This window comes from Passer montanus, unplaced genomic scaffold (genome assembly GCF_014805655.1).
Source record: "Passer montanus isolate IOZ18808 unplaced genomic scaffold, ASM1480565v1 scaffold3, whole genome shotgun sequence".
Lineage (NCBI taxonomy): Eukaryota > Metazoa > Chordata > Aves > Passeriformes > Passeridae > Passer > Passer montanus.
In genome coordinates, this window is record NW_024367707.1 from 20,534,274 (window position 1) to 20,557,417 (window position 23,144).

Sequence of the window (23,144 nt, forward strand, 5' to 3'; positions counted from 1 at the left end):
TTGCACACACGCAATCAATGACTGGATTTGGAAGGAAGGATTTCTGCAGCTGTATAATAATTAGCTCATTTTGCCATGTGACAGACTTTGGTCTGTTGATAATTTTAAATGAAGGAAGAACAAGCTAATCACAAATTCAGCTGAAGAAATAGAGTCCTTTTGTTTTAAAAGCCTATTAAAAATAAAAGCAAAAGTAAATGTAAAATAGTAAACATCAGCTTTTGTAGGAATTTCTTTGGCAGCCCTCCTGTTCATGAGATTTAGATATGAAATGGAACACTATCTTGCACACACGCAATCAATGACTGGATTTGGAAGGAAGGATTTCTGCAGCTGTATAATAATTAGCTCATTTTGCCATGTGACAGACTTTGGTCTGTTGATAATTTTAAATGAAGGAAGAACAAGCTAATCACAAATTCAGCTGAAGAAATAGAGTCCTTTTGTTTTAAAAGCCTATTAAAATAAAAGAAGTAAATGTAAAATAGTAAACATCAGCTTTTGTAGGAATTTCATTGGCAGCCCTCCTGTTCATGAGATTGAGATGTAAAATGGAACACTATTTGAGAGAACTGTACTTGTGAAATAGTAGTAGAAAAGCACCAAACACAACCAGCATGGCTTTTCTTGTCACCAACCTGTGATCCAGAAATAAAAATTTCCACTCCAGACTGTGTCTTGATGTGAATTCCTCTAGAGGTTCTTCTACGATGCACATCTCCTGTCCAGTGGAGAAAACTGACTTACTGAGAGTTGGAGCTTCACCCCTCTGCTTCATCTAGCTTTTGTTAGCTATAAATACATGGTGCATAAGAGGAGAAAACAGAGGATTCACCCATTTTCTGGCCATTCCAGAGAGCAAACTATTGTATTTATCAATGCCAACATTTTTTACAGGAGACAGGGAGAAGAACTTGTAATGCACATGTACTTAAGAGCTGAGACTGTGCCTCAGGGTGCCAAAACTTTTTTGGCTTTGAAGCGGTGCCTGGGGTGTGATGGCCGTGGGCTTTCCCAGCATCCAGCCTGTGCCTTATCCCACCCGGGCTTGCCACATCTTGCTTCACTCCCTCTGTGTTACTAAAGATACCCACCACCCTTGGTCCTTTTGGATGTCTGCCCACCTAGCTCTCTGGGAAAGGGGGACACTTTCCTTCTCCCTCAGTAGCTGCAGAGGAGTAGATGCCTTTTCAGGCAGCCAGCCTGCATGGGACCTGTCCAGCTGGTAAAGGGCTCGGCGTTGCCTTGCACTTCACTGCCACAGCAAACAAGCTGGCCCTCAAGATTCACAGCAGCCCCTTGGTGCTCATGAGCATGGTAATTAATAAGTGAGTTATGCAAGGCAGGCACAGGGCTCTCTGTGAGGCAGGACAGCCTTGCCCCAGAGCGCTGAGGATCAGGAGGCAGTCAGTGGTGGTCACTTGCTGTGTGGAGGTGGGAAGTAGAGGGAAGGATGGCAGCACAGTGCACACCCATGGGCTGGGGCTGGCTGCATGCCCCATGGCCACCTCACTGTCCATTCCAAGCTCTCTGCCAACCTCTCCTCTCCCACTGGATGCTTTGCAGGGGCAACTGCAGCTGAGGCTCCTGGCCTGGGACTTCCCAGAGGCTCCTGGCCTGGGACTTCCCGGCATCAGCATTCCGCATTTGTGCCATCCAGGGTTCCTGTGTCCTTTGTGTCTCTCCTGCAGGCGGGTCTCCATCCTCACTGGTAAGGACAGCCTGCCCACTGGCCCCCAGTGCTGCTATTCCCCTGCTCCCTGATGCCACATCCCCCCATGCTGTGGGCTCAGTGACAGCTTCCCATCACATCCATTAGTGCTTCTCTCTCTGCTGTCCCTCAGGCAGAGGAGATCACTGATGTTTTAAACCCTTTTGGGACCAGAGAACAAGCTGAGGTGTGCTGCAATCAAGCAGTTCTTTGATACATATCAATGCTGACAAAGTTGTTTGAAGTTTCTAGCTGTGCAGATGGAAAAGGCTTCATAAACACCTAAAATTCCTCTCTCTCCAGTTTAGGCCAAAATCCATGCTGATGCCAAGATCATACACTAAAGTTCAAGGTGCAAACACTGCTGTGTACAACCAAACTGCTGATTCTGTCTTCCTTAGCTGGTCGGATGAACATTTTACATTCATTTTACAGTAGAAAGTCAAGAGTGGGAGTTAGGTGAGTCACCCAGGTGAACTGAAGAGATGTGTGTTCAGGACTCTGTGGCAGTTAAAACCTACTCAGGGCTGTTCAGCAGCTGCTTCTTCCCTAGCACTGGGCAGCTCATTGCCACGAGTAGCCCTGTTTCCCTGTTTATTTTGAGATGCTAGCTACTCAAAGACAAGGAAACTGCTTTTAGGGTTCTCAGGGAATCTTTAACTCCACCCCTTCTGCTAATATGATTATTGTGGTTAAGATTCATGGGAATCTCATTTACTCAATTTGCCTGCAGGGTCAGGGATCAGTCTAGAATGCCCTGCAAGTTCCAAAGCAGCAATGGAACAAGACCAAGGGAGCAGTGTTTTCATATTGGTCACATCTCAGTTACATTAAAAAACCTCGTAAACTCTGGGCATAGGACACCTGATGCAGTAGTTCACATTTGTTAATCAGGGAACAGCAGTGTTAGGCACAAGCTAAGTTTGTCTATCCTTATAAGCACAAGCAGCTATCTTACTTCCAGGATTCGTGACAAGGGAAACAAGCAGTAGTCCACCAAACACTCTGAGAAGCACAAATGGAAGTGTTGGTGGTCATCTGTATCACAAAATCACAGAATCACAGAATTAGCTAGGCTGGAAAAGATCCTTAAGACCTTTGTACATTGTCCCATCGCAGGAACAGAAAGCAGCAATGAGGAACCAAATTTCAAAGTGATTTTGCAATTCCTATTGCAAGGAGGGTTTCTGTATCCTGTGCAACGGAGGCAGAAGTGACACTGCTTCCACAGATCCTGGCTTGCACTGATAATCCTCTTCACTGGATTTTTATGCATGAAATATGATACCTGTAATCCATTCAATTAGCAATATGAAGAACCTTCTGTGTTACCCCATCTGAAAGTTTTTAGTGAAGTTCTGAAACGCATGGCACCGGTTCAGGGTGAGCGCTTACCTTTAGAAACTGAGGTGTTGCCAAACGAACAGTTGCAACAAAGCAGATCTGCTTTCCCGGGGATGTTCTGTAAGCCCTTGGGACAGCCTCATCAAAGCCATTGCAAGTGGAGTTAGGCACTAGTTAGGGGAAAAAAAATGGGACCTGGAGTCTTGCGTCATATAAGATTTGGTCTCCCTGAATATTTTGCACACTCCAAGTGTACTAATACTATTTTTATTCAGAAAAGTGCTCTAAAAGCTTTTAAAGCTGATATGCATATGTTTAAATCCAAGTCAGTCATGTTAGGCAGAAAGGCATCAGAGCTTAACTTCAACTATGAATTTTACAGGTTAATCCTGATAAAAATAAGGCCAAACCTTATTACAGAGCATAAACCAGTTTTCTGGAAAGAAACCCCACGCATCCAATTGCTCTTTTTCACCACTCACAAGGAAAAAAAAAAGCCATGCCGCAGCATGCCTAGTGCTGTAACTTCCATGATGCAGTGAAAAAAAGTGTTGGCAAAGGAGGTAGCTGAAGAAAGTTCGTCAAGTCATCAGTGGCAAAACACCGGGGCCCACAGCCAGGCAGGCTTCATCAAACTAGCAGGAGGATGCTTGTGATTCTTGGCTGCTGAAGAATGCCTTCCCCTTCTGCATCAAAAGAACTGTCCCCTGTATGCTCAAGCTCTCCTTGTTTCAAAGAAGAAGAAAAGGGACCCCATGTATGGCACTGGCCTCCTGAGACGGCACATCTGGTGAGTCTGCAGAGGGCCTGCTGAGTCCTCCAACACTGGGCAGAGGGAAAAACTGGATGTGACGTGGCTACACATTTTGTATATGCTTTTTACCTGTGTCTTTCATGATTACATGGCTTCAGCTGCTTTGAGAGCCCACTAGCACCTCCTGCCGCAGAGATGCGTTGTCAAAAGGACGTGTTGCTGAAAACCAGCCCACAGTCCCGTGCTAGAATGACATAATGCAAATTATTCCTCCAAATTCAAGCTGTTTAGAGCTTGAATTCCTACAGCTATAAAAGAAAATGGTGTGCCAGGCTGCAGTGGGAACTGGGCTGGATTCTTGCCCTGCCTAGCTGACTTTCTCCCATAAGGGCAGAGAAGGTCCTACCTAGCAGCCAGAGTTCAGTAGTATGAGGTAATTTAATGCTAATAGGGATTAAAACTAATATGAAACTCTCTTTTCTTACTATTAGGCACCTACATCCACCTTCATGAAGTTTCAGACAGTTTAGCTCTTCTGCACAGGACAAAGCATTACTGTGATATTGAAGAGCTTTGTATCTATATGGGGAAAAGATAACAAGCCATTTTTATCCTGGGGTGCTTCTGCACTGGGATTTCATTCACTATCACAAATTGCAGAGTTGAAGAAGTCTCAAGTGATCACATGTGCTTTTGGAACTCAATTCAACCTATTAAAAGCCTTAGAATATTGATGCATTACTGGTAACAAGGATAACAGGGCATGAGACAGAAAAGAAAGTATGCTGAGTGGAATTCACACCTGTGATTAAGTGGTTTAGGCCACTGTGTGCACAATATATATTACACCAAAAAGGAAGAGTTCTTTATCTGAGAAGACAGCACAGACATGAACATCCCCAGAGATCAAGTCCTTTCTCATAGCTGAGACTGGAGGGCATGGCTAAATGGGTATAGAGAGAATAACAATGGGCAAAATTCTCCTTTCACCAGCAGAGCACATGTGCTCTTGGGACTCCCTAGGAACATGCATTCCCATTCTGATCCTGGAGTTATGTGTCTATATGTGGGCTTCTTTGTGATTATTAACACAAAAAGTTGAAAAAAAGAAGAGTTAAGTTCTACAGGACACATGAGTAGCCTACGTAAAGAGTTATTGATCCATCTCTGATATTAGTATTTAGTGCAAGCCTGTTGATATCTGTAGTTGGTCCTGTTTAAAAATTAATGGGAATGCTACAAACCCACTTTACAGGCATTGTGAAAAGTTACTTCTGAACTTGCTATGTAGTATGTTGAGACATTTGAAGTCAGTGGGGCTGTTGCTCTCTGTAATAGCCAAGTTCAATAGGAAATTCTTGCAGTCTGGGCTCTAAGATATGAAAACAAGATATGCACATTTAGCCTCTGAAATACAGGTATGATAAGTTAACCTAGTTAGCGAACCATGGGCTTGCAAATGACACCAGTTGTAGAAAGAAGCAGAGACTGAGTCACACCAAAGACAGCAGATGGCTTTTTTATGTCAGCTGTTGGGTGTAAACAGCCACGAGCCTGAGACATATTCCCAAAAGGCAGCAGAATACATCCCTGAATGTGGCATTTACAAAATAGGATTCTATTTCCAACAGGTAAATGAGGTAGTAAGAGGGTAATAATTATTGTGTAGGACAGCTAGGCAGTAATTTGGGATTTCCTCACAATATTTGGAAATGAGGAACTTAAGCAGCAGTGAATGAATAAGCCCAAAGAGATGAGGCACAGCTGGCCTGGCTGGATGTTATCCTGTCTTTGAACAGCTACTGTGCCATCTCACACTCAGCTGCCTTTGACAAAGTCCAGAGCATTAAAAGCCTCAATGATGCAGGCAGGTAGCCACTACATTGTCAAGTACATCTCCATCTGAAAATGACAACTACAATAACTGAAAGGAAAAAAACCACTCACATTTGCTTCTGAATTATTTTGCTGCCTGACTTAGGTTGTTGGTATCTTTTCTTTCCACAGCTCTATCTGCACAGCCTGCTTTGCTCTGCTTTGCAGCTGGTCAGTTTATTTCAACCTTTTTTTGGTTGATGAATTTTGAAGTGTAGTTAAAAAAAGAGGTCATTAGAAGAATTTAAAAGAAAATACAATCCTGATATAATCTTTTAAAAAAGCCTTCTGAAAAATCATACTTTATGACTCTCCAAGTCTCTTTAAAAGAAACACAACATCTTGAGGTAGCTAAGTTCAGTAGTGAACTTTCTGAGAGTGCCACAGAAAAATAGTGGAACAGAAAATATAGGATCAAGCCCGAGGCTATGGCGATATTAAGATTTATCAGTCAAATACAGGGCTTGGAGTGCTTTTGTCAGAAGATGCCTAATGAAAATGTAAGGCTGGCCATAAACAGGTGAGCTTGGAAGCCCGAGGCTATGGCTCGGGCTTGATCCTATATTTTCTGTTCCACTATTTATCAGTCAAATATAAGTCAAATATATTTTCTGTTCCAGATTTATCAGTCAAATATAGGGCTTGGAGTGCTTCTGTCAGAAGATGCCTAATGAAAATGCAAGGCTGGCCATAAACAGGTGAGCTTGAGTAAATGAAGGCCTGTGTGCTTCACAGTTAAAAAATCGGGACAAAATATCTCGAGTCACATGAAGGTCACATGACAAAGCTAAATACGTAATCAGAAAGGTGAAAGAACTGGCTCATATATATCAGATAGCTAATGCTCCTTAGTGTGAATTTTAATCATTTTTGTGGTTACCTATCACACCTGTTGCCCCTAGAGTACAACAAAATTCTTTTGTAACAGTACTAAATACCTGCAAGTATCTTGCAAGACAGAAAGAAACTGATTTACCTATACAGAGATCTTTGTTTGATTTTGCTTTTGCTTATTTATTTTTTTTTAAAGACCAGGACACTTGGAACAGAATGTTAAAAATAAATAATATACACAAGGAACCAAGCCCTTCACTATCACAGACAAAAGGATTTTTATCCTTAGGGAGAGAAATCTTGCCATATGAAATGAATGAAAACATGTTTTCAAAACCCCAGATGCCACTTTATTCAGTTAATAATAGTACAGCAGTCAGTTGCTTGGTCATCTTACTTCAACTTGGAATGTGTAAAACATAATCTTCCTAAGATAGCAAACCTCCTGCTTATGCCATTTGAAAGAAGAAATCCCTCCTTCCTACTTCCTACTTTAAACTTCTCCTACAGGAGATGTTTAAAGAACCAGTCTTAGTGACTGTCAAGCAAACTGAACAGTGATTTAAAAAAATACAAGCCAAACAGACCAGAATAAAATCAAAATTGTTTATATAAATTAATTCAGGCCTCAGATGAACAGAATATTTGGCAATTAATAGATATAATGAAGAAATCTAAAGTGCTGGTGGTAAGCCAGACTGCTCTCAGTAGCTATGTAGATGAGTAACAGTGACACTGTCCATACCTCACCTGTCCACTTTGATCTACTCTCTCCTCTTTCCTTCTCCTCTTTCTCCCCTGGCCATCCTGTGTTGATATGAATCTCAAGCAGATTCCTTAGGACAGGAATGGTGACTTTTCTTTGCATAGAGAGCCTAGCATGAGTGCTGCATATTGTTAGCTGCAGCTTCCATGGTATTGTTAATAGCAAATAATAACATGTGGATGTTGGTTCTGATCCAAACATTAATTTTAGATTGAGTTATTCTTGTTTCAGATGTTTCAGCATATACTTATGAAGGCTCAAGATCAATGTATCTTCTGTATGAACTGTTTACTTATTTTAAAAATTGATTCAGATGAAATTAATTTTTCTGAAAGTTAAGACTTTTTTCCTCTTCAACATAGTAATTTTCTTGATGTTTATTATTATATCTGAGAGATGTATCAGCTAACAGTAGAGTATCTGCAATTATTAGCATTCAGTAACCAGAAACTTCCTGAGTTTCCATGTAATTGGAAACAAAAATGCACAATTTTAAATTCCACTATAATACTACATTACTTGATTAGGAACTCTTTTCACATAATGCTTATCTACTTCCTCAAGAGAAAAGCTTCAGGGATTTTGGATGAAAAGACACATCTGTCACTTAAAAGATGCTGGTGGTCCTTTTTAATACTGATTACCTCTTTGAAAGGGAGGACTCTGGTTTTGTCCCTTTCAGGAGTTTTTAAGCAAGTGTGTCACTTCAGAAAGAGGATACCAGAGCCAATATTTGGATATATAATTATGAGAGATCTTTGTGTGTTTACAAATGTACAAACAATGTTCACAGGAAGAATAAATCCAACCCATCTTATAATTTCTCATCTGAGTGAGCTATTAAGTGGCTTTATAAAATGTATTCTCACTTGATTTGACATTTTATACTGGAGCTGAGCACTTCCTTGGACTTTTGGGGAGAGTCACCTTTATTACTTGCCTTCTGCTTCAGCCCTCAGGCAAGTCTGGGTGTGAGCCACTGTATTATTCATTGGTGATGCTGATATGACTCTCTCTTACCAGGTACTACTGGTTAATAGGTACAGTGATGCACTTACTTCCCTTAGATGTTTGCAGATATTCATGTGTCTCGTTAAAATCTGGGCTACAGACCCAGAACCTGAAATATATAAAAATATTGGACAGAGTTCCTATTTACAAATAAAACAAAAACAACCCTGATGATCTCAGCAAGTAGGCATTTCTCACAGAAGCAAAAAGGAATTCCACCTTTCTTGTCTGAGTGGCCCATGGGCCACCTCCTTTCCTCTCACGGGACTACTGATCTTCACTTCAGGTTACAGTCCTGCTTTTCTCATTGAAGCTTAATTAATGATGATTATATAATCCTCCCAAATGGAAAATCTAATCTCTTGTATTTGATTTAGCACAGCCAGTGACTCATGCGGGCGCTCTGCACAGCTTGCATTGCTGTCTCGCTGGTCAGCTGCTCTCGCTTGGGCACAGCCAATGCAATGGGGATTCACTCATGTGCAGGCAGCTCATGTCACAGCCCTGCTGCAGATACAGCTGCAGAAATATTCTGCAGTAGGGCTTGCAGAGTACAGATTCCTCAGGACCAGTCAAAGTGTGCATGCTCTTGCTAACCCTGGCCCTGGGCTGTGTAGCTCCTCTAGCCCACAGCTGCAGCTGACCCTAGGAGCTCCAGGGACAGTGATCTCCTGAAAGATTAAATACCTCTTGTGAACTGTGACAGCTTTCCTGGGCAATTTCTGTGCCGTGTACATGCATGTCCCTGTCTCTTCTGGGATCAGTGAAGATGCCAGTGACTGCTCCTCTCTGGGAGTAGCATGGGTTCAATGCTTGTGTGTGATCTGGCTCCCTGACAGCAACTCTGGTGACAAGTCACCTTGGCAGATATCAGGTATTTGTCCTACTTCAGCATGAAAAAAATTATCTTTGGCATCTCAGTACAATGGCCTTTAAAGCCTCAAAGCTCCCATTAAAGTTAGGGAGAGCAGCTAAGCCCCTAACTGGCTTTCTAAGCTGCAATCCTTCAAATTAATCCATTCAAACCCATCCCTGTATGATGTTCTCAGCCAGAAGTCAACAATGCGATTAACGGAGAAGGTATGAGGGAGGAGGGAGAGGGGCAAGGTGACTGGGAACTCACATGCATGACCTCCTCGCCCCAAGCACCAGCAGTGTATGAGCAATGAACAATAATAAAATAAGCCTAAGGAGATGATAATTCAAAGGAGGTTACATAAAAGGCTATGTGGAAATAGAATAGTGACATTGCTGTTAAAGAGGGTGAGGTAGGACCTACCAGTTTTTAAATACATCAGCAAAGGTTAAATGAGAAGGAATGGAGACAGATTTACTCCTGCTACGACTCTACATTAATGACAATAGAATAGCTAAGTATCCTGATAGAATATAATCTGCCCAGGGATAAAAGAACTTCCCTGGCCATAGAGGCTCTGGCATCCTTGTGGCATGAATACACAGGCTGAGTGGGCTCAGAGTATGCTCAGCAAACCATTGGAAACAAAGGTAGGAGTTTGCATTGGGTGGCTAAAAAGGAACGGCAGGATTTGTATTTAAGGAACATCCTGTATCAGTCTCCCATGTGTAAAAACATGCTCACACTTCCTCTGCTGTGAAAAGCTACAGGGAAAAACATTCTTCAATACATTCATAAGGAATGTCTCCTGCTAATTAAGCCTAATTTGCAATTTCTGTCTTTCTCCACCAGCTAACTCTTTTCTTATCTTTAGCTTAGAATCCTTCCTTCACAAACACCTCCAAAAAGCAGGCTTTGGGGCCAGCTGATCCCATGCATACAGGACAAATGCTGCCCTGAGTGATTTGTCTCTCCCACCACCCTTCCCACCACTTTCTTTCTTGCCCACTTGGCCTCACACCTGGAGGATGGATGACTGGAGAGAGAGTATTTATTCAGCAGGAGGAAAAGAGGGCAATTACTGCAGGCCCAAGAGGTGACAGCCCTGAGGAGCACGGGCTGGGGCATGGTGCCTGGTAACTGTGGGCCAAGCAGAGGCAGGAACCCAGCCCACCACTGCACCCACCAGATGAAGTTGTTTGTGCCACAAGTCCCTGTGGCAAAGCACAGGTGCTTGCCCCTAGCCCTTGGGTGGCTTCCCCAAAGGGTGGAGCATTCCTGTGGTGCTCCCTTGAGCTGATTCTCCTGTGCCTTGCTCAGGGTGCAGCTGGCTGGTGCAAGGAGCCCAGTGGATCCAAGGACAGCTGCTTCAGAGGTCTGCACCCTCCTCTGGCTGCTCACCCTGTAAGCCAAGAGTATCAGCTCCCAAGTGAACAGTTTGCTCCTGCTACGTGTGAGTCCAGTGCACTTGCTTCCACCTTTGCTGGGAGGCAGCCATGGGAGTGACTCACAGCCAAAGGGGAGCAGTGCTGGACATGCACTGGTGAGGCATTTCCATCAGGCTCTGCAGTGAACTGGTGAAATTTAAGTCAGATGGAAAGGGAGCCAGGAGGCACCATCTCACAGAGCCAGGTAAGGCTGCCCCTCCCTGAGAGCCAGGTAATGCTGCCCCTCCCTGAGGGTCAGGCTGCAGCAGAGATGAGAAGAAAGTGGAAGAGACAAAATAAAGTGAAGATTTAGAAAAAAAGTGGCACAAAGGGGGAAAAAATGTGAAGAAGAAAGCACATGACTTGTTTGAAAGCTATTAAGATGGGGTCTTTGGAAAATTGTTTGGTGTCTTCTGAAATCAGTATGTTCCCATTTAGTTTCTATGCATTAAGCTAGGGAAGATATCTATAATGTAAGTTTTATCATTCTTCTGAGAAATAGCCACTGATAAAATTGCTGGGATGTGAAATCCTAACGGGTAAGGGGGCAATATTAATGTCATGCTAAAATAAAGGGCTGAAAATCCTTGAAGAAAATGGATCAGAAATTCCCCTGGTAGAAATGTATCCTTATGAGTCAGCACCTGAAATCCGGTTTCTGCTCTAGAAAACAGAACAGCTTGGTGTGCACGTCTGTCAGGCAGGCACATTTCACTTCATTCAAACTATACAGCATACAGGCAGCTACATTTTTTTATACAAATAGAGCCTCAAATCAGATGGCACCAAACAAGAAATACATATCTCCATCCTGTACGTAGGTTTCTATTCTAGTCATGTGGAGCAAAAGCAGAAAGTTAAATGGGGACAGGGACATTTTTTTTCACAGCGTGGCGTGCAGTTTTTGGAAAGCACGGTGGGGAATTTTTTTGCAGAGGATGACCTATTTGGAACAATACCAGCAACTTTGGAAATGCCACTCTGGAGTTCAGTCAGGCAAGTAACTAAAGCAAACTTGGGCAGGCAGGAGAAGGAAAGGAATAAAAGAGTATTTCATTTCTGACACTAATGGCTGTGCAGCAATCTGTTTGTTAGAGAATGGGTGAGGTGGAAATCTGCTCTTCACCCCTTGAAAGATGGTTTCCCTGGGCTGACTGTGGTGCATTAGTGACTGTGCTGACTGCCTATCTTCCCTTTTTTTCTTTTGGAGAGTATTGGGTTCTGCAGTGCTGGAGAGCAATGCAAAATGGCAGCTGGAGAGGGAGGTGGGTGGCAGTGTCCTCAGCCGTTCTGATGAAACGTGGCACTGCTACCTTTCCCCAAGATTTTGGAGAGAAGGGTAAGAAGACAGATTTGGCAGGTTATCAGTTCTGGCATGGAATTTGTGTTTAAAGTAAACCAGCAGATAAGGTAGCAAGATTATAATTTTGCTAACAGGTGAGGATTTTAGTACACAATATCAGTGAGCACAAATAAATCCTCATCTAAATCTGTCATTATCTGCAAACTTACCCAGAGTCCAGGATCACTGCAAGTGAAGGGCAGTAACAAAAGCAACTAACACAATTTCACTTATCACACATATTCATCCAGCTATTGCAACTCAGCCATGAGATCCATGAGAAGCAAAATTCATCCCGTAATGTTAAAAATAGTTCTGTCAGTTAAAAGCCTGTCTTGTTCAATGGAGCAATACTTATATTTTATTTTACACAGCTAAAGGAACATTTATACAACAATTAAAGCTTACCATTGCTGTAAGACCGAAAATTTCCTACAAATTTTATGTATTCATATGTTGGAAATTCCTTTGGGTTCAAACTTCCTCTCAGAAGATGACAATAAAACTCTAGTTCATTGTCAGCTGGATTGTTAAAAGAAGAAGAAGAAGAAATAAATATACTATTTAAGCTAAACACAACCAATGGTGTCTTCCAACCCCAATCTTGCAACTGGCAGCACAAGAGCAGCTTGTTACTACTCAGGAGTCCTAAACACCAATGCAATACATTGCAGAGCCTCTGCAAGAAAGCCTTGCAGGGATGCAGGATGCTCAGCACTGTGCACAGCCCTGCCTGCAGCTCGGGGACAGCTCGGGAGGCTTACCCTTCTCTGGCACCACCTCATCACAGGAGCTACACAGCACCAACAGAGAGAACTGGGCTCTTCACTTACTGCTTTTTTCTATTTAGGCTCCTCACAACTCACAGCTGTTCTACATCTTGTGTTGGAAAACTATGCTTAATTACCTCAAAACATCTATTAAATTAACTTTGGCATATTAGCTATCAGCTGCAGGTTTTGTATGATACAGTAGATAGGGCAGCTGTGCATCTTACATTATTGTGTCTTTTTTGGTTTTCTGCATCTTACCTCCTAGAGTGACTAAGGCTGAGGAAGTAAAAACATTTCCAAGGAAATCAAAATTCAATTGGAAAAATAATTAAAATAGTTTTAGAGGTATTTTTTGACTGTAAGGCAAACCAAAGGTATGCCACATTAGCTGATCTCTGAACAACATCTTACTTGAACAGGCTGAAATATCAATTAAGATGTGATTTGTCTCAGGCGAACTCTCAATTTCCATCAGCTAACCTATTTTCCTTAGCTGTCTCAAATGATATCATATTTAATAATTAACGTAACTGCAAGTAGTCTTAGCCTAGTAAAATGAAGGCAAAGAGTTTCATTTAAAAATAGAACCACAGGGTCATTCCAGGTGGCAAGATCTTTTTGAAAGGCTATGAACCTAATTTTTTTATTGCACGTCACATGAAAAACACTTTCTGGGAGAAAATTTTTTATCCTGCCTGTGCTTTTTCATTTACTGGAGAAGATAAAATGAAACTTACTTTTTAGGTAATCCGATGAGGCAGAATCTGTCATAAGCATACAAGAAGATAACATCTTATAAATTTCTGAGTGTTCTTGTTCTGGGAGGAAGTTTAACAAATTTTGATCCAAGACATCACACTGCAAAGAGAAATAACTTTTGAGACAAACAGAAATATCACAACAATCAACACTTGAAGAGATGGGCAACAAGATGTAATACAAAGCCTGTGGCCTTTGACAGGAGTTTCCTCACTGATTTCCAGGTACTCTAAAAAAGAGGGGGAACCTATCGGACAAACTGAGTGGCCATTTCTCTGTGGGCTGGTCATCAGATTAAGTCTCATCATTCAGCAATATTTAATGTTTCTTAGAGACCATCAGATGCAGCAGGTATGTCCACGCAATTAAATGAAGGGACCTGGGAGAGGGCTGGAAAAGGGTGTCTGGCTGCCCATACTAAGCTCCATGCACAGCCCTGTTGTGGATCATTGGAATTTGTTCTCTCCCTCACAGAGCCTGACTTGCAGGAGCAGTGAGGCTGAGAGTCACCCTGAGACAGCCAGGTCAGTCCCAGATCAAGCCCCTTCCTGGGGGGATCCCCTCAGCTCCTGGGAAATGCCCTCGGGGTGGCAGGTCTTGTTCCCTACTTGTGCATCCTGGCAGGTGGGAGCAGGGAGAAGGGGACTTCCATGTCTGGACATGACTTTACAGCAGTTAGTCTCCAGGGAGGGGGACTTCACAGTGCCACCAACACGAGCCCTCCCTCTGGCCAGCCATGAGATGAATGTCCATGCGCCTCCAGCCCCATGATCAGCTGGCTTGAACCTGAAATCCATCCAAAATCTAGGAACTGAGATTTGGGAACGGAAAGAGGGGATGGATTTGTGCAAAAGGCCATGGCTGGCTCAGGGTGGAGAAAACAATGAGTCTGTCATGGGCTGCCAAGAGGAAGGTCTCGCTATGCCAGTGTGGTGACCAGCCCAGCAGAGTGCATCTGAAAGGAAGCCTGAGATGAAGTGACCCTCCAATGGCATCAACTTACATCTGTCCCACTTGAGACTATCTCAGGCTGAGCTGGCACACTGACACAGCTTTGTGTGTCATCAGAGCAGCTTCTATCAGACTGTACAGTCATGCTGAAAACATGTAAGCTCTGTATGAGACTGGCAAATTATTAACCATCATCTATTCGTGTAAGATTGTGTTTTGGTTGCCATCTGCCTTCTATTCATGCTAGCTTTTCTGTGTGGAATTTCTGTTTAGAGTGCTGAAACTCATTGAGCAGACTTTAAAAATCAGAGTGCTATGCTTTATACACACACCTTAACAAAAATATATCACTTTAGATGATTCAGTTATAAGTATTATATATGCTCACTACTTGAATATGTTGTGAAGAATACTCAGAAGTTATTTTTGTGGCTTTAGTTTATGTCTTATTAATGTGAATCCTAGTGAAACAGTATGTGATAAAGGTTTTTTATATACGTATAAATACTTACATACACACTTCTATATACACATACTATACTTCACAAAATATAGTACATTGTTTCATGTAATGGTTTTTTTTTTGGTGCATATGAAGAAAAAGCCTTTGACAGGAAACTGCACTGGTGAGTTCTGTTCAAGGCTTAGGTGCAATCTCAGAAGTGATTTTTTTTCCTGTAAATGATAATGATACCACCAGGTTAATTAATCTCCCATCTACTCTGCAGTAACTGGAAAACAATATGTGAGCCATCACCACTCCTCTAACTGAAACCATTTATCTCCATACTGTGACCAAGCTCCAATTCCAAACTCTTGCCTCTTGCAGAGGTTTGGCATGCCTGTACAACAGTGCACAGAACAGAATTTCTGGATCTTGTAACCATCAAGACTTCAACAATGCTTTAGAATCAATATGTCAATCCAGAATACATTGCTAAGTCAAACAGAGAGATCGAAGCAAATATTCCACTGTCTCACTGGAACTGTAGAAAATGCCAAGCAAGCTATTCATAGCTAATTCTGCACCAGACCCAAAGAGCAGACATCTGATGCCATGGAAAAAAGAGGGGTGGTGAAACAGATAGGCTCTGCAAAGGGATCTGGACAGCCTGGATCAAAGACCTGAGACCAACTGTATGAGGGTCCAACAAGGCCAAGTACCACATCCTGCCCTTGGGTCACAACAACCCCAGGCAGAGCTACAGGCTGGGGCAGAGATGCTGGGAAGCTGCCCAGTGGAAAAGGACCAGGGGGTGCTGGTCCACAGCAGCTGAACGTGAGCCAGCAGTGCCCAGTTGGCCAGGAAGGCCAATGGCATCCTGGCCTGGATCAGCAATAGTGTGGCCAGCAGGAGCAGGGCAGGGATTGTCCCCTGTGCTCATCACTGGTGAGGCCACACCTCGAGTACTGTGTCCAGTTCTGGGCTGTTCAATTCATCCCACACTGAGGTGTTGTAGTGTGTCCAGAGAAGAACAGAGCTGGGGAAGGGTCTGGAGCATAGGTCTTACAAGGAGCAGCTGAGGGAGTTAGAATTGTTTAGCCTGGAGAAAAGGAGCCTCAGGGGAGACCTTATCATACTCTTAAAACTATCTGAAAAGAGGTTGTGGTGATGTGGGGGTTGGTCTCTTCTCCCAGGCAACCAGTGACAGGACAAGGGGAAATGGCTCAATCTGCACCAGGGGAGGCTCAGGCTGGACATCTGAAAAAACTTCTTCATGAAAGAGTGATTAAGCATGGCAAGAGGTTGCCCAGGAAAGTGGTAGAATCACCATCCCTGGAAGGGTTCAAAAATGAGTGGACATTGCACTTTGGTTTAGTGGGCATGGTGGTATTAGGTCAAAGGTTGGACTTGATGATTTTGCAGGTCTTTTCTGACCTGATTCTACTGACAAAATTTGATCATCGGTGATAAAAATGGATCAGTTAGAGGGGAATGGTTTGCAGCTCTGTCTAATTATTCTGCAGTGAGCAGTTCTGTGCCACTGGTTGAGACAGCCAGAGTACTGCTGAATGAGATAGGCAAAGCAGACCAAAGATAAACCACAGTGACTGTGGGCAGACTTGTTACATGAACTATGTCAATGCATAGTTATGCTGCTAAGCCTGGAATCTACTCTGCATCTTCAAATCTAGGGATCCTGCTAAGCAAAGCTTTGGAGTATTTACTCCTGAAAGCTAAGGCAGGCAAAGAACACCTTTGCCTACCTGGATGCTGGTCTGTTCTAAATACAATACATCAAGTTCTGCAATAATGGGGTGCATAGTTAAAATATTTCTGCAGTTTCAACAAAACAGCTGTACTCCAGAGTGGAACTCCTTCCTCATAATTTCATTGCTTTTACTGCGGGATGGGGGTAGTGGTTAGGTGGAAAAATTCTTGCTGCAGGGAGAAAAAAATCAAAGGATCTAAGCAAACATGGTGACTAGAAAAGGAATGGGGAGGGCTGCAAATGAGACAGGTTTCTTTCCCACCAACACAAAAAATAAAGATGGCTATGCACTTGTATGCTGGGATTTGGCCCCTGCAGAACCTGTACGTCCTGCACTGATCCCCACTGCTACCCTGTAACACAACACAACATGCTTAACTTCTGCACACTGTAAGGTGCGATGTCCTGGATTCTTCCACCCTGAGATTTACCTTAAGTACCTAACACAGCAGAGCAGCTCCTTGAGTTTCACTGGGTAGCCCCTGAGGAGAAACCTCAACCCTGCCAGGGACCTTCTGGAAAAGCAGAAGGGACAAGGAGGGACTCTTCTCAAAAGACTGCATATTCTTGGGGTCATAGTGTACCATCTGACTGGCAAATGCTATGAGTTGTAATCAGATTTCAATGAGTTCTCTTCAGTTAGAGTCATCCTTACCATGTGAGCTAGACCTCTCCATCTCAACTGACCCTATGAGTAGTCTCCAGACCTCATTAAAAAAATTATAATTACAACAGGGGAAGTTTGTGTTTGAAAATTCTCCATGGAAGTATGGGAAGCTGTGTTAAAGAGAACCGGATATACATTTGTTGTCAGCACTGGAACTTTCATTATTTTAATGAAAGAAAATACATCAGTTTTCTTAACAGGAGCCCTCAGAGAACCCTGCTCTGCATTCTGCCCAATTTTGCATTCCTTTCTTTGTTCAAAGCAGAAGATTTTAAGAATATTTTTTCCCTGTTGTCACAGAGGAGAAAGAATTGGTATTTTGTCCCTCAAACAGTGACTGAATTTAGCTTACAAATAGATCCTCGAGGTAAACAAAATAAGCCACATAGATTTTCCAGATAGCACTCAGTTTTAAAACTTTAAAAAAAACCAAATGACAAGGGCAACAAAGGACTAAAATACCCAGTGTGCACCTAGAAGCACCCTCAGCTGGGCCCCTGCCCATGGCCATAGGGATTTGCAACCTGGGGCAGGCAGAAACCTTTATTCCTTGCTCAGTTATGGCCCCTGGGATGCTTCCTCTGCATGTGTGGGCTGATGGGGCCATTGTTAACCATCACCACTCCAGCAGTTCCAGCAAGGTCTGCTCATCCTCCAGCCTGGTCAGGTTGGTCCCTGACTTGGACTGCCATGTGCTGCTTCTATGCAAATAAAAAGCAGTGTCCATCTTTATCCTTATTTTGGGCTGGATATCATGTCAGGTTATCACACAAAGCATGTCTTTGGGAGAGAAAACCAATTTAGGTTCTGATGGGGCAACTCAGGAATTGTAAACCTGAATCTATCCATGTTCAGTTAAGGCTTCAGACTTCAGGCACGGGGTCTGAAATGTGTCTTCCTGAAGAGGAATATTTTCCCTCAGCAGACCTATCATCTCCACTAAGAATCAGTATTTGAAAGGGATACCAATGAAACCTCCAAATACAAGGAAATTTCATGGAAATCAGTATGAAAACCCCGCAGCCTGTGTATAGGACAGAGCTCTCCCCACCCTTGAAGTGAGGCAAATGTCAGAAAATAGTCAAGTACTGGTCTTCTAAACTGTTGAGGATGAAAGAAAACTGAAATAGATAGACTCAGTTCAATCTGTTGTTGCATAGCAATATTTTTGCATTTACCAGGAGCTGCTCTTTCATCAAGTTCCTTTTGTCTCAGAAGAAAATAATTTTTATTCTTATTCCAGCAAGGTAGTGTTGTGAAATACATTTGTCTGGGTGGAAAACATGACACATATTTGGTGAAAAACTAAATGAGAGAAAGAGAATTGTAATTTTCTTAAGAACATGGCAGGGGGTAGTACAATAATGATTTGGCAGCTAATTTTTTCTCCTGGGCATGTATTTATTTGAGACCAGGGTACTAAAAATGAGTGTGAGGATTAATCCATAATTATTGTGCCATTTCTCCTAGAGCAGCCTTAGCAACAGGAGTGGGGTTTGGAGCAGCCCCTCTCCCCTGCTCCTCCAGCCCAAGCCAGTGCACAGGAGTGTCTCCTGGAGCAGCACGCAGACAGAAGCAGCTGGAAGGGCTGATCACTGGCTGCACTGGTGCAGGGCTGCACTCAGCATCAGCTCCACCAGCAGCTCCCGGGAGCAGTGCGCTCCCCTTGGGAAAGCACAGCAGAGCTGAAGGGAGAGCCGTCAGCAGCCTCCACCTAACTCCACATTCAATGGGGTTTTTGTCCTTTGCCTCCCTGGGAGCAGAATAAGGCCCTTAACAAGCTCCTCACTGGGCTGCCAGCAGCGCTGGTGCTATTCTCTGCTAGCTTAGAAATCAGAGATGGAAAAGATCAGCCAGGTCACCCTGTCCCTCCTCTGGCCAGACTATTCCTGCAGAGCTTTTTCCATTCAAGCTGAAGTGCCTCATAGCAACAAAAACCTGAAGGGTATGAATCAGGCAGAGAGAGTGCAGAGCTGAGCAACAGCAGCAGCCAGCATAATGCAGAGACAAACTCCCTCACCACGTTTTCAGGAAAACACCACCCCCAGCACTGTTCTACACCTGCTTCTACAAGTGCAGTGCCCAATTCTACAACATGTAGTAGAAAAGGCAGTGCCAGAATTACTCACCGGTAAATGCCCTAGAAGAGGTGTGATGCTGTCAGACACATAGATGATGCTTCCACCTGTGGTTACTGCTATAATGAAGCCATCTAATGCCTAAGGGAAAGAGACAAGTCGAGAGTGCTTTAAAAGGAATGAGTGGTGTAAACAGGACATCTCATAATGCATTGATCAAAACAGTTTGACTTTGGCACCATATTGTTATCTAGTTGTAGGAATGTTATCTCAAGTTGCAGAACAGTAATTCTGTGATTTTACAGTCTGATTTAACTTTTACAACACTCTTTGTAGTCTAGTAAAACCTACTATTGAAGCAACAAAGGGCTCACAGGAACATTTCATGTCTCAGTTTTTAAATTAATCACACATTTTAATAATGCAAAATGACTAAGACTAGATCCCTTGGAAGTTATTAAAATGAACATTTGAGCTCTGTGTAAATATCAAAGGACGATGAAAGGATGCAGTCCTATCTCAAAATGGTACTTTTCTGCAAACCCCATAAATCTCAGTTTGTATTAATGTAACATTGTATATTACTGGGCTTTCATGTAAGTAAAAGCAATGCAAATGATCAAATAATCCTTAGCCTGAGTTTTAATTGAGTGATTTATTTTAAAGGTCATGGTATTAGATTACTCATTCCAAGACAAATTCACCCGTCTTCAGAGTTTCTTCCTCACTTTGGTCCCATCTTGTGGCAAGCCCCTTCACTCCCAGGACTGAAGGGAAATGTCAGCCTTATCCCCACCCTCTGCACAGAAGCAATTTCACCTTCTATATGAGTCTCTTCTTTAGTCTGAGCTGCCAAGTTTTGAGCAAAGTTTTGTTCTAATTAAACCTACATAGATTTTGAGATCTAAGGCAAGATTAACTTAATTTTTGGGGGGATTCTCCTCAGAGTGAACTAAAGCTAGATGATCTTCAGGTCACTGTGAGGAGAACATCTCAAAAAATTAAGACACAACAGTAGGTGCTCAAATAATATATTAAAACCTTCCCATTGTCATTAGGGAGTCACCAGTGAGGCTCCCAACCCTTCAAGTGGAGCAAGTCTGGGTCCTTCCTGCCAGTTCCTCAATGTTCTGGAATCAGTTTTGCCAGGAGTATTTGAGCAGCAAAGGCACTGCAAGCATGACTGAATCAGAGCAGTGTTTGACTATGCTCCAGTGGCCATACCTGCTCAGGAGACAGGTGTACTGCAAACAGCCTGACCAGAGAGCCACGGCGTTACCAAACCACACCGCAAATCCCGGCCTGCCTCCAAGCCAGACTTGCAGTTGATCTTGTAAGCCACAGCACATCCTTCCCCCCGCTGACTTCAATAAGGGAAAGATTTCTGAGAACACTGGAAAATGCTAATTGTTAAAAAAAAAAAAAAGGAAAACACAAAGCCTTGAATAAAGACACAAACATATGTTCCTTTTTCCAGAGAATGCTGAGCACCCACAACTATTTAAGTCAATGGGAATCTGCTGGTGCTTCAATCCTTTGAAAAGCAAGTCAATAACTTATACCCCAGTAGAAGAGTGTTTAGCATCTCTGAAAACCCTCCAGCTGCTATAGTTAGTTTGATTTTGTTAATCTAGGTGCAGAGAATATGTTTTTCTTTAGTGCAGTACATTCAAGCTGTTTCATAAAAAAGCATGATAGCTGTTAACCCATAGAAGAGAGCAGTGGTTTTACAAGGCAGTTGGATCGTGCATGTTACTATGGTGAAGGTTGTTAGTTTTTAAAAAATCAAGTCTTTATTTCATATCCAATGCAAATTACACACAGTGACTCATATCAGAGCTTTGTGGTAAAATCAAGTTAATATATGCATACGTAACTGTTTTTATTTACTTGCAACTGGACATTCCAACATTAAGAGAGCATTTTCATCTTCAAAGGTTTTACTATTGCATCAGTCCTAAACAGACAAACAGAGCCTAATGCCCACTGTAATTTGGTGACAGCCTTTTCAATGTGGTAAGAAAAGGCCATTTTCAGGAAAGCTGATATATTACTGCAGTCAATTATGCCTTGAGTCTTTTGAATTAGTGCTCAGAAAAAACCCTACCCATCTTAATAACAGGATGGGAAAAACTTCAAGCAGTCTTGTCCAAATGCTAATAAAATAAGATTAGTAGAAAGGCAAAATAGCAGGGAATGATGAACATCTGTCACAACAGGACATCCCAATACCCAATGTTATCTTGAAGGGCATGGAAAATCACAGTAGCAAGAAGGTGATTTATAAGCTGGGAAACCAAAAGTGATTGTTTTAATCTAAAATTGTGTAGCATACAAGTAGAATCAACAAAGACCCAACCTGTCAAAACAACAGTCAATTTACTGCTATCTGAGGGACATATTTCAGTGCAGACTGAAGGAGTTATGTGTGTTAAATTCCAGAGCACAGAGATGGAAATGGGCGGTTGTCAGAGCAATGGGAGCAAAGTGTCTCATAAAACTAGTCCAGGGGAGTCTCATCACAACAAATGGCCAAAGGACTGCAAGCTTCTGGGAGCCAGCAACATGCTCTGGCTTTATGCCACTCCTTGGTGGTGAAGTTGTTCCCCAGCATCCTTCCCTGCCCAAGCACCAGAGCCTGGATCATGTGCCATGTTCACATCATTTGTGGGAGGAGAAGCTTGTTCTCAAAGGACACTGTGGGGCTATGCAACATCTGTGTGTTTAGCACAGGAACAGACCCTTGCTAAAGGCAGTTCTAGCTACTACTGAGAGAGAAAAATGCGTTTTAGCAACTCATTTGCTTTTCATTTTGAACCTACATAAACACCATTGCATCGCCTCCCTTCAAATCGCAGCTAGCATTAAAAGAACCTATGCTATAACTGAAAAACTATGATTGCAAAATGCTAGAATAAGAAGTGTTTGATAAGGGCCTTGAAAATCAGAGTGGAAGCACCAACTGTATCAAGGCAAGAGGAGCTGTCAGGCTTTATCTGCTTGTTCAGCACCTAGCACTAGAGGGACGCGACACCACTGTGTTTCAGGTGCTAATCTTGCATAAATATTAGATGCTAACAACACCTACCAAGAACAGGAGAAAAACAGCCAAGTGCCCTTTACCTCACCTCTGTTTGTAAAAAAAAAAACAAAAAAAAACCAAACCAAAAACCTGTGATTTGAGTCTTTGCCCTGAACTGCTTTTCTTGGGAGTTGCTGCAGAGCTCTGCAGACTGCAGCAGCCCAGCACAACGGTACTGCTGAGAGGGAAGAGCAACAGGTGGGACTTTAATCCCAGTGGCAGCTCTGCTTGATGGTCAAATACAGCAGTTCCCAAAAACTCCTCTTTTGGAAGTGCAGATGACAGTTTGTTCTAAATGCATGGGCATGTTAGACAAAATTAGGAAAGGTGTATGTGCATGTTTACCTCCAACATCAGCTGGGTGAATTCTTCATTACTGAGAAATGAAGGCTTCCAGTCCTGCTGAATTTCAGAAATCTCCGTCTGTGCTGAGACTTCTAGACAAATAGAACATTTACATCTTTAAAATTCAAATTAACTTGTATCTTGAAATATTACATACGAGTTGCTATGAAAAGAGAGAAATAACCTTTGTATTCAAAAATTGCAGTTTTCAAGACTGAAATGTTTTCCTCATTTTTTACTCAAGTCAGCTTGTACTGACTTCAGTGGGAGCTTGTATTCACAAGGCCATTGGTTTCAAGCAGCATTACTGGGGTATTGATCAAAAGATAAAACCACTTTGCATAAAATTAAAATCA

The 23,144-nt window shown here is 42.7% G+C and overlaps 1 protein-coding gene across 1 annotated transcript in view; it reads right to left on the reverse strand.

Annotated features, from left to right (window-relative positions):
• NPAS2 (neuronal PAS domain protein 2) overlaps window positions 1-23,144 on the reverse strand; it is a 105,086-nt gene that overhangs the window by 23,290 nt on the left and 58,652 nt on the right. Inside the window, 6 exon segments of the mRNA XM_039714398.1 lie at window positions 639-721; window positions 3,107-3,225; window positions 12,329-12,442; window positions 13,431-13,551; window positions 19,413-19,502; window positions 22,789-22,880. Coding sequence (XP_039570332.1) covers window positions 639-721; window positions 3,107-3,225; window positions 12,329-12,442; window positions 13,431-13,551; window positions 19,413-19,502; window positions 22,789-22,880 — 619 coding nt within the window.